This window comes from Rissa tridactyla, chromosome 4 (assembly GCF_028500815.1).
Source record: "Rissa tridactyla isolate bRisTri1 chromosome 4, bRisTri1.patW.cur.20221130, whole genome shotgun sequence".
Lineage (NCBI taxonomy): Eukaryota > Metazoa > Chordata > Aves > Charadriiformes > Laridae > Rissa > Rissa tridactyla.
In genome coordinates, this window is record NC_071469.1 from 554,262 (window position 1) to 569,948 (window position 15,687).

A 15,687-nucleotide genomic window follows, 5' to 3' on the forward strand; every position below is an offset into this window, starting at 1 on the left:
TGCCTTTCCTGGGGGTAACAGAAGGGCTGGTAACTGCTCTGGATGCCCCTGTGTCCCCAGCAGCGTTGCTGTGGGTGCTCCTCAATGAAGTCAGTCCTGGGAGACAGCCCGGCTGTGTCCCGGCAGGACCGGCAGCCAGCCTTTCCGGAGGGTTGTTCCCCACCGAGCCAGCCTCATTCCGCGGCTTTGCCAAGTGCCTTGAGCAGAATCCTCATCGGACCTGCACATTTAAAAAAAAAAAAAAGAAAAGAAAAAGTCATCTTCCAAATTCCCTGCGGTGTGTGAAATCAAGAGCAGAGCCCGGGGATGGCGGGCGGCCCTTCACCCTCCCAGAGGCGACCCGCAGGGCTGGCCGGGAGGGGAAAACCGCCGTTGTCACCAGCAGCTCCCTGTGGGCGCGGGAGAAGGCGTGCGTGTTTGCCTGGAGAGAGAGCGGAGCCTGGTGCGATAGGATCGGCGGTGCTTTCCACATCTCCTGAGGAGACCGGTGATCTCTGCCACCAGAGCTCGGCTGGGTTCAAGGGGAGCGGGGCTCCGCGTAGGCGGGACAGCCACGTCACTCCGCCGGCGCCTCTGTGCTTCCCCCGGCAAAGGGCCGGGTCGCACCGGGAGGACTTTGCTCTCCAGACAGGCCAGCGGGACACGGGCACCAGCCCCGGGAGCTCCCAGCGGGGAAGGGGAGTCTGTGCCTGCAGATTGGCTTTGTCCAAGGCATCCGACCCCCGCAGGACCCCTCATGGCGCTCCGAGCTTTTCTTCTTCTGTTTAGGAGGAATTTGGCTTTGTCTGGGCAGGATTTAGCTCCTTTTGCAGCAAGGCAGGCGGCCAAATTGATGGTGTTCCTCTTTCAGCACTGTCCTTCCCAGTTAACCCTCCTGCAACGCGTTGTCTCGGCATTTATCACTCTTGGGGGACCGGTGCTGAGGGTGGCAGCGCGGAGAACTAAAATCGGGGGGGGAGGTGGTGTACCTTCCAGTTCATAGGTGAAAAATCTGCTTAAGACACGGAGCGTTGTGGAGCTGTGGCTCAGACATGTGCTGAGGTATCGCAACCGTGCCAGCCCTTTGCAAGCAGCTAGAATTATTGAGGATGTTATCGCCCTCCGCTGTTTGTTGCTGCTGGGGCCGCTCACGTTCTCCCATCCTAATTCACCGTGGCCTCGCATCAGGCCGACAGCCTCCAGGCGCGGCAGGCAGTGGTCTGACCCGTGCTAGAGTGGGCTGGAAGCTCTCCAGGAGCTCTCCCCTGACCTGCAAACCCTGGCGGGATGCGGGGATGGCAACTGCCACCTGGGAAGCGGTACCAAACCGCTGGAGGCTTTCCCGCGCGGGACCCCTGCAGCGAGACGGAGGATGCCTCTGCACCCACCTGACGACAATGCTTTCTGACAGTGAGCTCCTCTTCTGAGTGCGCGAGGGCTACCCGGCATGCAAGCTTCCTTAATTTAGGACAGTACTAAAATATTTATTTGCTCTTTTCAGTCCCCAGGGTCTTGGATTTCTTTCTTTTTTTTTTTTTTTCAGGAGAAGAGTTTAAAGGGTATTGCCTTCCTGCGTTTCTGGCTAGAAGGACATGAAAGAAGCAGGATCCTTCAGAAGAGGTTGTTGAGGTGCTTTTCAGCACCAAACTGCAAGTTTCTGGTTAGCGGGGCTGTGTTTCCCTGAACTCAGGAACTGAGAGGTTCTTCATCCCGCCCAGGTGTGTTCTCGCTCCACCAAAGACAGGAGCTGGCTGCTCCGCTTGGTGTGAGCGCCCAGCACCAGAGGTACCTTAGCTACCCCAGGGAATGGCAATTCAGTTTGTGTGATGACCGGCACAAAGTGGGTGGGGAAAATAAAAAAAAAAAAAATTAAAATAAAAAAGGAATTTCTCTTTCTGTCTTCATTTTGAAGGCATCAGTCAAAAGCAGATAAAGTGTCTGGGAAAAACTGCTAAATGAAGTAGGCTGGAGAAAATTAATGTAAGGCTTGAATCACGGAATCACGGAATCTTCAGAGTTGGAAGGGACCTCTAGAGATCATCTAGTCCAACTCCCCTGCTAGAGCAGGATTGCCTAAAGCACATCCCTCAGGGCTGCATCCAGGCGGGTCTTGAAAATCTCCAGAGAAGGGGACTCCACAACCTCCCTGGGCAGCCTGTTCCAGTGCTCTGTCACCCTCACCGTAAAGAAGTTTTTCCGTGTATTTGAACGGAACTTCCTATGTTCCAGCTTGTGCCCATTGCCCCTTGTCCTGTCGCTGGGAACCATTGAAAAGAGCCTGGCTCCGTCCTCCTTAAACCCACCCTTTAGGTACTTGTAAACATTAATCAGGTCCCCCCTCAACCTTCTCTTCTCCAGGCTAAAGAGTCCCAGCTCTTTCAGCCTTTCCTCATAAGGGAGGTGCTCCAGTCCCAGAATCTCACCTGGTATTGGAGAAGGAGAGGGAAGAGAAGCTTCAAACGGAAGCCAGTGATGCTGAACCGGCGTATGAAGCCTGACTAACACTTGTTGAACCTGTTAGGCTTTGGGATTGCCTCTAGTGTCTATGTTTCTCAGCAGCCAGTAAAAATCCTATCAGAAAACAGGGCTAAAGAGCGAGCTGGCCAGAAACCCAGCCTGGCAAGAGCCATGTGTTGGGCTGCTGTCGTCTAGCACCACCAACCGTGCTTCGCGGATAGTTCAGCGGGAGTGCTTCTGCTTGGAAAAAAACCTTGTTTTGAAACCTGAGGCTCGGGCAGGCAGAGGAGCAGCCCGTGTGCTGTGGAGTGGCTTGTCTGCCGCAGGTTCGGGGGGTGATGGGAGGTTGGGGTGGCCTTTTCCTGGCTGTGCGACGTGCTGCTGCTCTGGGTATGAGTACTGGCCCCACAAGTCACAGAAACGTAGACATGCTGTTGGGAGGACGCGGTCTGGTCCCACCTCCTGCTCAAAGCGGGTGAATTGAGCGCAGCCACAGGTGGAGGGAGGTCATCCTCCTCCTCTGCTCTGCCCTGGGGAGGCCACATCTGCAGTACTGGGTCCAGTTCTGGGCCCCCCGGTTCAAGAAAGACAAGGAACTACTGGAAAGAGTCCAGCGGAGGCTATGAGGATGATCAAGGGACTGGAGCAACTCTGTGCTGAGGAAGGGCTGAGAGCCCTGGGGCTGTTCAGCTGGAAAAGAGCAGGCTGAGAGGGGACCTCATCAATGTTCAGCAAGAGCTAAAGGGTGGGTGTCAGGAGGATGGGGCCAGGCGCTTCTCAGTGGTGCCCAGGGACAGGACAAGAGGCACAAACTGGAACATGGGAAATTCCATCTCGACATGAGGAAAAACTCCTTTCCTGTGAGGGTGGCAGAGCCCTGGCACAGGCTGCCCAGAGAGGTGGGGGAGTCTCCGTCTCTGGAGACGTTCAAACCCGCCTGGACGCGTTCCTGTGCCACCTGCTCTGGGTGACCCTGCTCTGGCAGGGGGCTGGAGGGGATGATCTCCAGAGGTCCCTTCCAACCCCTGCCATTCTGTCATTCTGTGAGTCGCCAGATGAGCTCAGCAGGGCTCTCTCTAGCTGGGTCTCGAGAGCCCCCACTGACAGAGATTTCCCCCTTCCTTGGGTGACCTGCTGCAGCCCCACGCACCCCTCCTCAGAAAAAAGCTTCTCCAAAAGTCCAAACTGCACTTTCCAACTGCGGTTTATGGCCTCTGCTGCAAAATCTGCTCTGCCGGTGCAATTTTGGCCTCTTGTGCCCCACTTCAGGCTGTGCCAGGCCAGTGAGCACCTCTGAAGAGCCAGGTCCCGTCATGCCAAAGGCCATTTTGCTGTCGAGTTGAGTGGCAGTACAGTTGCCTGCGTTCTCTTGTAAAACCGGGGCATTTTCACCCAAACCCTACTCTGTTTAGATGATGGGTATCCCTGGAGCTACAGCTGATAGGTTACAGCAGAGGACGTGGTTTGGGGTGAAGCTCTGCTTGTAATTAAAAAGTACTGGGTGCTTAGGGGAGTAAACCTCCTCTCCAAGCATGAGGAAAGGGCTGCTGGTGCGGGAGGCTCAGAGAGCTCAGGGATGGCTTTCGTGTGCTGACACTGCTCAGCTGAAGCAGCTCCGCTGGACTCCCCTCAACACGTCACTCACGAGGTATCAGCGTTTCCCTCCCTTGGAGAATTTCTACTTGTCCTGCAGGACCAAAGCAACAGCGATGGGCCCATGTCAGCAGCCACAGGGAGACGAGAGGCCGGGAGTGACCAGGGGGTTCCCAGGACACCCGAAAGTGTTTACTCTCATTCCCTTGGTGGGATGTGGTGGATGCTCCCCACTGGGACAGAAAGCGGTGCCACTTCAGCCTTCGCTTTTGCAGCAGGAGGTGGCACCCCTTGGAAGAAGCCAAACGCCTCCAGGTCTCGTAAAACACGGCGAGGTGGCCGGGAGAGAGCCTCTCGGGTTGGCAGGGGGTTGTGCAGCAGCCAGAAGCGTCCTTAGAGAGCTGCAGAATGGCGTTCTGTTCCTCGAGGAGCAGGAGCGTTCACCTTTTCAGGGGATCCTGGGTTAAATCCTTCTCGCCCGGGCGTGGCAGCCGCACGGACCCGAGCTGTCTCTACCGAGGGAGAAGACCCGCAGGAGCGTGGCTTTGCCAGCACAGCAGAGCTCCCTTCCCGAGCAAGCTCCAGCAGCCCCCGGCCGGCGGCCTTGGGCAGCCCCAGCCGCCAGAGCCAGGGTGGCCACCGAGCCGCCCGGTGCCTGGCCCCAGCGCGGCTGGCTGCCGCCATCGCGTGGCCACCTCCGTCCTTTGCAGGCACGGGCGCGTTTCATTTCTTCCCCGGTTTCCTTTCCCGGCTCCTGCGGGGCTTTCTCCTTTCTTCATTGTCCCGCTTTGGGCGACACAGGGCTAATTTCTCTGTCGGTAATTTTGCTTTTCACTAAGGTCTCTTCTAATGCTTGGGAAAACTGCACTTTTAGAAGACTCTAGTGTCTGAACTGGTGAAAATACTTACTTTATAGCCAGCTGTGGTACGTGGGTTTCGAGGTCTCAGTGATTTCGAGCTCCCCAGGTGTGGGGATGAGGAGCAGCGAGACCCGGGCACTTGCCCCAAGCTGCCAACAGGGTTATTTCAGACCATGACCATCACATTCCAGATAAATTAGAAACTTTGCTGAGGAGTTCTCTCTCTCTCTCCCGTGCTGGCTGCCATCCTGAGCCCTCCTCGCCCCGGTGCCGGAGCCCTGAGCCCTTCCCTTCCTCCCGCAGCCGCAGCGCTCGCAGGGTCCCACGATGGCTGTCCCTGCGGGGATGCACGGCTTCTGCTGGGGAAGGGGCTGGGGACAGTCCTCGTGTATTTTGTATTGGTGTCGGGATCAGTATTGGTTCTTTAGTGTTATTGATGTCAATTATTTAGTATTATTCTATTAAATCTTTTTATATTTCAACCCTCGGGTTTCCCCCGATTCCCCCTCTCAAGTGGGGAGGGCTCATCAGGTGAAAGAATAATTATCTAAATGACAATAAATTGTTGTGGGTCCCTCAAACCGTAACATCCATACAGCATCCTCTGACAATGCAGAAAGCACCAGGATGGCTCCAGCATCCACAAAGGTCTCCCCACAGGCCGTGAGCAGTGGGTCGCGTTTGGTTTCATTCTGGTTGAAGAGCCGGTCCTTGATTCCAAAGAATAACTTGGAAAACTCTGCTGTAGGGGAGAGACCCCAGGAGCGGGGGGTGAGGAATTACAGGAATACACAGGAGCACCCAGCACCCTGCGTTTGCCCTCGTCTCTCCAGCATGCACCTCATGAGCGAGTCTGGAAACAAAAACCTCTGCCAGCAAAACACTCTTATCTTTTTGCAAACGCAAAAGTGATCAGTTAATGTTTGGCCACGCAAGGGGGAGTGGGACAGCCCCGGCACCAGGGATGGGACTAACTGGAAAGCCCAGCCTGGGGTACTTGAAAGCCAAACAGCCTGGCAAAGAGTGCTTGTCCCTGAATAATTCAAGTGAGTGCACATAGAATTAAGCTATTTTCTTTAATTAGCATTCTTCGGTTACTTTCGCAAAAAGATACAGAATTTTAGCATCAAATATTGCTACAATGCCGCTACAGTTTGCAAATGCCACGTTTATGTACTCATAGCATAATGCTACCCTATCACAGCTGAAAGGACTGTTCTCTTTAGTCTTTGGGGTTTTTTTTCCCCCTCCTTCATATTTTCTTTGAAAGAGAAAATACCATTCTCCTCTGCTTGTTTTTCCCCTCAGCCAAAGCAAATGCCTGCCACCTCCAACAAAGATATTTCCAGGTTTCGTGAGCTCAGGGCACGTTCACCAAAGATGGTGTTAGCTCTTGGCAGTGGTGGGGACGCAGCTCCTTCCTCCTGGGCCAGGGGAAGGACAACAGGACAAGAGGTAATGGGCACAAACATGACCATAGGAAGCTCCATCTCAAGACGAGGAGGAACTTCTTTGCTGTGAGGGTGGCAGAGCCCTGGCACAGGCTGCCCAGAGAGGTGGGGGAGTCTCCGTCTCTGGAGACGTTCAAACCCGCCTGGACGCGTTCCTGTGCCACCTGCTCTGGGTGACCCTGCTCTGGCAGGGGGTTGGACTGGGTGATCTCCAGAGGTCCCTTCTGACCCCCACCACTGATTCTGTGACTCTGTGAAGTGGTCACCTCGGTGTCAGGGCCAATGTCGCCGAAGCCCTGCTGTGTTCGGGTTAGCCGTGCATCCCCTCTGTCCTGCAGTGATGGTTCGTGTCATCAACGCACTCCTTGAGCCGCCAGCTCCGGGGCTGCTGGGCTTTTGGCCGTGGGGATGCTCAGCAGACCAAGTCTTGAGGGGTGTTAATGTGTCTCAGCGCCCGGGCCCTGGGCCTGGGCTCAGCTCCCCCTGCCGGGGGCACCCACGGCCCCGTGGGGATGCTGTGGGTGCTCTTCCCCCGGGACGGGGCCTTTGCTTCGGCCTCAGCCTGTACCTGGGGCGGCTCCTTCGCGGCAGCGGGGGAGCGCCGGGCTCGGGGGAGACATGGCTGCGGTGTGCCGTGAGGGAGGAGGCCGCGTCCCCTCAGCGAGGGAGCTATGGCGGCCGGCGGGGCTCCCGTCACCGGGGAGGATGGAACACAGGGGTGGTGAGGCTCCCTCCACTGAGGGTGGGACGGCGGGGCTCCCTCGGGTGAGGCGGGGGATACGGCGTGGTTCCCTCCCGTTAAACGCGGCGGGGGGCGGCGGGGCTCCCTCCGGTGAGGCGGCGCCTGGCGCGCTCCCGCCGACGGCCGCGCGGTTGCCACGGCAACGGGAGACGCCCCTGCTCCCGCCGCCCCCGCCCGCCCGTCCCTCTGCGCCTGCGCCGACGTGGGGTCGCGTCGGGGGCGTGCCCCGCGCGCGCGGCGGAGCGGCGCGAGCGCCCGCCTCCCCCCGGTGCCGCCATGAGGCGCGGCGAGCGGCGGGGCCCCGGCGCGGCCCTGGGCAAGGCCGCCCTGGAGGAGCAGCCGCCCCCGCAGCCCAACGGCGGCGCCAACCCCGCCGACAACCCCGCCGACGCGGCGGGAGAGCGGCCCCCGCCGCCCGGCGCCGAGAGGGACGGCCCCGGCCTGCGCCGCAGCACCGAGTCCGAGGTCTACGACGACGGCACCAACACCTTCTTCTGGTGAGAGCCGCCCCCTCACGGCCCGCTTCTCCCCCGGCCCGCTCCTCGTATTCGCCCCCGCCGGTTGTCCGGCCGGGCAGCGCGGCTCCGCCGGCCGCGGGGAGCTGCCGAGCGCGGCGGGCACCGGGCTGGGAGAGAGATCCGCGTTATCCGCGATTCACCTGGCTCTTGCTTCGCTGCCACGGCTACCGGCGCCGAGAAACCGCAGGCTGTGTCTAAGGGTGTTTCTCCTGGTACGGCGGTACTATTAATTATTGCTTCCTAATTATTTAACAGTGATTTAGAGCAGAGTCCTGGCAGCGGCGCCGCCTTTCGCAGCCCCTCGGTGAGCACTGCGGGTGGCCTGTCCCCCCGGCTGTCCCCGGGTGCTGGGGACGCCCCGTCTGGGCACAGCTCCTGCCGGATTCCGGGTGTTCTCTCAACATCGCTTGTACGAGCTCCTCCACCTTCCTCCCCTCCATCAGCCTTGCAAGGGGCCTTTTCTCTCCGTGTTCTTTCCTGTTGGGAAGCCAGAGTTGCTATGCCCAAGTTCTGCTGGTCCGGTATTTCATAGAATAGAGTCTTGTAGGCTGGGAAAGACCTTTGGGATCATCGAGTCCAACCGTTAACCTAGCGCTGACAAGTCCACCACTAAACCGGAATTTCATATGGTTTTGTGGCATGCTCAGTCCAGAAGATCGGTGCAGAAAGCCACGACTGTCTATGTTAGGCCAGTAGGGCACATCGTTTTTTTGTCAAATTCAGTCCTTGCAAAAGAGATGCGTTTGTACCTAGAAAAGTGCTTCTAAATCCCATCTCTGATGGAGTTGTTCCAGAAACCCACTTCAGTGCACGTGTGTACATCCATGGTTTTTCTCTGTGTGTTAAATGCATGTCCCTCTTGATGAAGGAAACCACGCTGATGCTGGAGTCCCCCGTTTGGAACATGAGCCGAGGGTGATGTGATTTGGCTGGAGTTTGACATTAAGGAGTCAGAGGGGGAGGGCGCTTGGCTCTCACCCTGCCAGTCTGGGCAGTGGCAGAGCGGAGGGTGTTGATCTTGATGAAGCCGCCGATTCTGGGTGATATTTCTGCCAGTACCAACAGCAAAGAGACACGCCGATGCTGCCGGGCGGCAGGGTGGTCTCTGCAGAAGCCTGACACAGGCAAGCGTAGCCGAGGGAAGCTGTCGTCTTGAGGGCAAGAGGAACTTTCTTGGAGAGCACGTTGGTGTTGCCACATGTAGGCTGAGCGAGCGATTGAATAACTGGAGCCTGCTGAGGTCTGCAGAGTAGTGCCGTCTTATAAATGGAAAATGGGTAAAGCTGTCATTTTCTTACTGTCTACTTAAGGTGGCTCTTGCCAGGCGTTTTGTAATGCCTTAAAAACGCCCATTGCTGCTGTTATTGTATAATCTCACCCTGTTGCACCTTTTTCCTGTGGTGGGGGTGTGGGGCCAGCGTGCAGCCTGCCACTGGTACAGGATTGTTGTCGTCGTAAAACAAAGGCTGTAATTGCAGTTAATTTATCCACATGAATTCTTTTTTTGAAAGTCTGAATGTGCCACCATTCTTTGAGGAGCTTCCCTTTGTTGGCTAGTTGGCTACTCCCTTCCAGGAGGGCAGTCGAATTGTTCTTTAACTTATATATTTACTTTATTTTATTTTCCCTAGTAGTTAAGCTGCTTGCGCTGGCAGCCAGGAGTTTAAATGCTTGTAAAAGTTTCAAGGTTTTTCCTACTGTTCCGTTTGACCTGTGCATGACGGCGTGTTAGCATACCCTTTGGGAATGACTCGCTGTAAGAAGCGGCTCAGAACAAAGATTATACAGAACGATTTTCTTCCTGTGAGACCCTTGGAACTCTTCTTGCCCTGTCTGTTATGGAGGTGGTCACAGAAAATGGAAATTTAGGAGCGTAGGTGCCCTCTGTCTTTGCCCGTGTGGAAAAGTATGGAAAGTACCTTTTCTCCTTGAAGTTCAGAAGGTAGTGGACACGGTTACCCACCTGGCCTGCTCGGTTTGGAAAAATTCAAGAATTTGGGCCTTGTGGACACCATCAGAAATCATTCTAGAAGTAAAGTAGTTCAGTTTGCAAAGTTAATTTTACTGCTCTAAATGTGATCCCTGGGAAAGGTGGTACTTTCTAGCTGGCTGCCTGCTCTTTTCAAATCTTTTTAAAACTTTGAAAAAAAGTCACGTGCGGTATAATACTTCTATTCTTATTCAATCTTAACTTGAAACGGGGAAATACTGTATTTTAATTGCATTGTGGGAACCTGCTTGGTCTTGTCGTTGGAAAACGTCAAGGAAAGGAAACGGGAAGCAGCTTTACGAAACAGATTATCCCTGAGCGAATGTCAAACAGCCATTGCTGCTCGCAGAGAGCTGGGAATGTCAGGCCTGCCTGGCAAATGTGTTCGCTGTTGTTTCCAGTACCTTTGATTGTTTCTTGCCGGTCTGCTTACAGAATTAGCTTTCTGAATACAAACAAAGGAGCTCTTTGTGGCTGAGACTGACTTTTGTGTTTTGTACAGTGTGAAGCACTGTAGATCTGATATTTTTACTGAGCTAGCATGGAAAAACCACTGGGTTTGTTAGTTGTTTTTTTTTTTTTTTAAATAGCCCCACGTAGAGCTTTCTACATCTCTGGTGTCGTTTCTGTAACCTGTGGAAGAGCGAGTGCTGATGTGTCTTACAGGCTTGTGCTACTGGGACTTTGTTCTGTGCGGGAAAAGGTGAATCCCACAGAAACTGTTTTTTTGTTACCAGAGAGCAGTAACTGTGACAGATGCCTAAAGATGATTGGAGATGCGTGTCTTTCTGAGGGGGAGCAAAAAAGCTCAGTGAAATAGTAAATTGATTTATCTCCACCAAATAAAATAAATGATAAGAGTAGAGGTGTGCAGCAACTTTTTTGAAGAGAGAACTAAACCTTCCTCCCCATCCTAGTAGATAGTGATGGGCGGTGGAAGGTGGTGCGGCGTTGAGTCTGTTCATGCCAGCCCAGCCTGGTTGTGGATTACCAGTTTGGGAGCATCTGATTAGAAAATGTGTATAACTGGCTCCTAAAATTTCAGCAATACCCCGATTTCTGTATCTATTTCATAACTTGCATTTAACCAAAGCATATCTTCCAGGAACGCTTCTTGATTTGAAGATGTTGAGAGGTGCCAGATACATATTTGCCGCCACATTACATTGTGGCTCTGTGGGTTAATTGCTTTTGCTAAGCCTTACTTTAATTTGAATTTAATTAGCTTTAATGTCCTCTGTTGGATATTGATGTTTTGGGTTTTTTTTTTCTCTCACACTAAATAGTTCTGTATTGCCATCACATGGAGATGATATCAGTTACTAAGGTCATAGTGTAGCAGCAGATCTCTCAAGCTCAGGGAGCTTAGATATTAAAAAAAAAAAAAGGAAAAAGAAAAAAGAAAAAAAAAAAGGAAAAGAAGAAAAAAGAAGGAAGCGATGGGTAGAAGACTCTGTGGGCTAATACAGCTTTTGTAGGAATTAATTCAGCCTGTTTGGTGCAAAAAGCATAGAAATTGCAGCTCAGGGAAAGGTAGCCTGGAGATGCCTTTGCCTGGACGTTTCTCATTTTGCTCTGTATTGTGAGAAATCTTTGCCGGTGGCCAGCACGGGGCCAGCTCTTGGGAAACGAGGATACGTGTGTGCAGACCAGCAGTTCTGGAGATACAGGGTCGGTATGCAAAAGAAGGTGTAACGTAGCCCCTCCTTGCACATGGTTCCTATCTCTGCACAACCGACCTCACAGCAGGGTGAGACTTCTGACAGGCTGGCTGGAGGGAGGGTGATGGTTTATCGCAAAGAGAGATTAGGGAGAGGGAAGATCTGCAAATTGGCAGGAACTTTTTTCTGTGCCCTCTGGTGAGGGTTGGTGCGGCACTTGCAAGGCAACATTCCGCAAGCTCCTTGAAAACTTAATGTTTGCTGGATTTTTATGTTTTTGCCCTATGAAATCTTGCTACCTTAAAGCGGGCCCAGGTGAGGTTCTGTATTTGCTGACCCACTCTTCCGATTCTCTGCCTGCTCAGAATTGACCACGTTTGAGCATATTATTTTACTTGAGCAGAGAAATCTTGCATCAGGCCACTGAGGTGTCACCCCGCCCCTAGTTTTGGGTGTTGGCGTGTCCCTGGCAGTGTCCTTTGCTGGAACGTCCAGGAGGCCGCGGTGCCATGCGAGGCCGGGTGTGTTGACTCGTGTGGCAGAGGAGGAGGGCTGGCTCCCAAGAACTGCATTACGGGAACGTCATTGCCCTTTCCTGGAAGGAAGGGATGGCACAGATTGCGCAGGGCAAGTGTCTGGGGTGGCGAGCTCTCTGCATGCTGCTGCTGCCACCCTGGGGGTGGGACCCATCCGAGCACTGTCACAAACAGTTCACTGCAGTTCACGAAACAGGGCATCACCCCGAAAAATGAGCTCCGGGCTTTTATGCCATTAGACCTGGCATCAGGGCTCCTTCCTCCCATTCCTTTTTATTGCCTGTTTTTAAAAAAGACCTGCTTAAAGTGTGTCTTATCTGTAATGCAAAGTCACGCTGGCTCAGTGGAACCGTCTTACACTAAAACCTGAGACAAAGATTTCAGTAGGTATAAACATACAAAAATGTTTAATATTTAAAATAGATCATCTTGGGAACCTTGATAAACTTGGGGACTCTGTAGAACCGATGAACGGAGACTGTCTTTTCTCTCTTTCCATTCAAAGGAAAACGACTAATTTGCTGAAGCGCACTTTGCTTTTTAATGCATCGTTGTGGTTCCTCTGTGGAGGTGTGTGCCTTCCCGCTTCTCTTCCCGAGCGATCGGTTCTGAGAGGCACCAGCTTATGGCAAGGAGAATGAAGGTTACTATTTTGGAGTGTCACAAGTATGTACAGAAATTTAATCAGTGTTGTGTACCTTTATAGATGTGCTGAAGACTTCTTACTGGTCTAAGAATAGGTACGTTTTTATTATCCCCGAGAGTTTAAACAGACTTTAAACCGCAGCCTACAGCTTCAAACCAACAGCCACCTTTCTGTTGTGTTACGGATGGAGGTGCTTGGACCCTTCAGGCAGTGGCACGTACAAAGTACCTACTTTGCTTTGGTTGCCACTGATGATTTTTTTGTGGTTTAGGTGGATGAGAGAGATTCGTGTCACAAACTGGCAGTTAACTGCTTATTTTTGAAATGTTGAGGCCTGAGAGCTTGCTTCGTCCCTGTGCAACGTGAGCGTCTCTGTTTCATGTCTCTAATTTGGGATGTATTGCCGAGATTATGACCAAGGCTGGTTTTTTTTGGTGAAGGTTCCAAAAACCTCTCTATATCCAAACAGGATTATTTCCCTTTTAATTACGATTTTGATTTTGAAGGTAAAAATATTGGTCAGTTTTAGATTGTTACTAATTATTGCTGTATTTTCCTGTACCTTATTCTTCACAATAACTCTACTGCTGTTGAAGTAACAGCTTTGTTGTACTGTCTGTTTGTCATACTTTCCTAGAATTCCCAGTGTGCGTCAGATGATGGGTTGGTATATGGAGGGCAGAGAGCTTTGACGTTCTTTTAAAATCTCTTTTAGAAATGCTTTTATGACTTTACCATTATTTGGAATCAAGGAAAAAATTATTTCTTTGTGAAAAAGTTGATGATAGGCTAAGATGGGACTACCTGGTTTTGTTGACAGATCTTTCTCTAGCAGGAGCTGTTAATGTAACCCTTTAAACCAAAGGGGCAAACCATGCTGGGCGTTCTTCGGGATTTTGTTTTGCTTAGAGAATTGACAAAATGATTAATAAACACTCTGCAGGTTGTTCTCAATGATTGCTATTGTTTTCAATGCAGTTATTGCATCATTTCTGACAAACAAGAACCCTAGTGCACAGCAGCGGATAATTAGGGTGTGGCCCCCCCATTAAGCTAATTGTCCTTTGTGCTGGTGATGGAAGGAGGTCACTGCCACCCGCTCTGCTCCCCTGGGTATCGCTGCTCCTGTCCGCCCAGCGGCTCCTCCATCCCAGTCCCCCCCCCCCAAAAGATACATACAAATCGCCGTAGGTCATTTTTGTCATATACTTTATTTGGAAAATAAAAGCTCTGATAGTAATTTCCTTGAAAACGCCGCAGTTTCTAGATGCGAGAGGAGGAAAAGAGAAGTTAGACTTGAATTGAGTCCCATTCCCTGTAAAAGCCCACTCTGTGAGCTGTGGAGAGGTGGAGGGACTGCTGGAGACCCTGAATTGCTCTGGCTTGGTGTTTAACTAAGTCAGCAGGGCAAGTATTTTTATAAAAACAACTTGAATTATTTCCCTTAAATGCCCCAGTGTTTAAATAGGGAAAGAGCTAGGTGTAAGATACAGAAAGTCAGAAAAATGCTAGTGCAGAAAAATAAGCTACTTAAAGTTATGGCTTTTTAATAGTTTGGGATTTGTTGTGAATTCTCTGTGACCTTCCTGGCCTTGCGTATTTCTGTATGTATATGCTCTTAGGCACTGCTTTCTCAGATTTTTGGATGTAAAACCTCCTAGAACCGTCTGTGGCCTGTCCCCCCCTTGCTGCTGGTGCGTGGCCAAGCTCTGGTGTAATTGGGAGGGGAAGATGCTCAGCTTAGCTCCTGTCAGCCCCCCAGGCTCTGCTGAGGAGAACATAAGCCTTCCTGCATAATTCCTGCAGTGCTTACCTTGCTGGGATCTTCTTAGCTCTGCTGTCTTTCTCTGGCTGTATTATTTTAAAGAGTGTGTGGAGACTAAAATAATCCCTTGTTATGCAGTTAAATTAGTCCAGGCCGACTTCACCAGTACAAGTACGTCTGGTCTATGCTGTTCATTTTTCTGGACACTGTAAATGCTTCATATTTAGTCTTGTTCCACGTGACTGTGAATTTCTATTTTCTTTTTTTAACTCTCAAGCTGTGGAAGGATATGGTGTATATCTGTGTGTGATTATTTGGTTTTTTGCGCTGACAGGGGGGTTTGCAGGATGCTCTGCTGCCTCTAGCAGCTGCCATCGCTTTGTCGCTACTCGGCAATTTTCTGGTCAAAGCTGCCAACTTGCTCTTTGCAGAAGACGACCCAATCTGAAAGCCTTCCATCCTGGTTTCTGGGTTTCGTGCTAGGCTGACAGTACGTTTACAGGACTAACCACCTTGAAAACTTGCTACAGGAAAATCTGGCTTCAGTCAGAGGGGAAAACGGAGCTGAAAGGGAACTGATGAGCTATACAGCCTCTTGGCTGTCATTACACAGGCGAGCGTGGGGAACTTCAAGTTGAAGGTTGTGGCACCAAAAATAAACCAAAAGCAGGTTTGTGCACAAAGCTCTCAGACGCTGACCGTTCACTGCTGCAGACTCCACGGGGTGAATGAAACCAGCCCATCCTTGTTCTAGCCGAGGAGTTTCTCGAGGCGTTTATCTGCATGAGGACATGCTAGTAACTGATTTTTTGGCAATTTACGTGACACTCAACGCACGGAAAAAGTAATTGATGTCATAGAGATGTTCAGATGGTGAAATGGTAAGGCGGAAGACAGCATTTCCAGGTTTATTTTAATAGCCTCTTAGGTATTAGTTTCAAAAAAGTAAACAATAAAACAAGGTATAAAATACAATGCATAGCTTTGCAGTTAACGTAACCTTCTTCTATGATCAAAATATAAGTTGGTTTTGTGTTAATTATATACATATATAAATGCAGCGAACAAGACCGTGGTCTGATTTAAGTGAACTGGAGCATTTAATTCAGTCCCCTGCTGTACCGCCTCCTTTGAGAGGGCTGTATTTAGTTTTTTAACTGCTGTAGGTTACAAAATCGGCCCGGGTCAGGTGAGCGCCAGCTGAATGTGAGGTATGTACTGTCTGAATCAGCCGGGGAGGCGAGGAGAAGGAAGATGCTGCTGTTGACAGGGAGCTTGCTGCTGCCAGCCTTTGCCTATTTTTCTTGACATGTTGATTCCCGGCTGATTTTGAAAATACTCCTGGGTCCTTCTCTTTATTATTTTTTTTTTCCTGGAGCTGGTTAGTCTGTCCCCTCTGGGCAGCAAGGAAGGATAGCGTTAAAGACTGAACACCATTTTAGCAGTGGCAGAAGAGGATTGCATCTGCTTATGAGGTATTGCATGTGTT

The 15,687-nt window shown here is 51.6% G+C and overlaps 1 protein-coding gene across 3 annotated transcripts in view; it reads left to right on the forward strand.

Annotated features, from left to right (window-relative positions):
* The first annotated feature begins 7,327 nt into the window (after window positions 1-7,327).
* The window catches only part of PTDSS2 (phosphatidylserine synthase 2), a 41,801-nt gene continuing 33,441 nt past the window's right edge, over window positions 7,328-15,687 (forward strand). For 2 of the 3 annotated variants that reach the window (XM_054199837.1, XM_054199839.1), the window contains exon 1: window positions 7,328-7,579. In XM_054199837.1, coding sequence (XP_054055812.1) covers window positions 7,359-7,579 — 221 coding nt within the window. In that variant the 5' untranslated portion in view covers window positions 7,328-7,358. Of the gene's footprint in view, window positions 7,580-7,859; window positions 8,878-15,687 lie in introns of those variants that run through there. The other variant, XM_054199838.1, reaches the window with a different exon arrangement.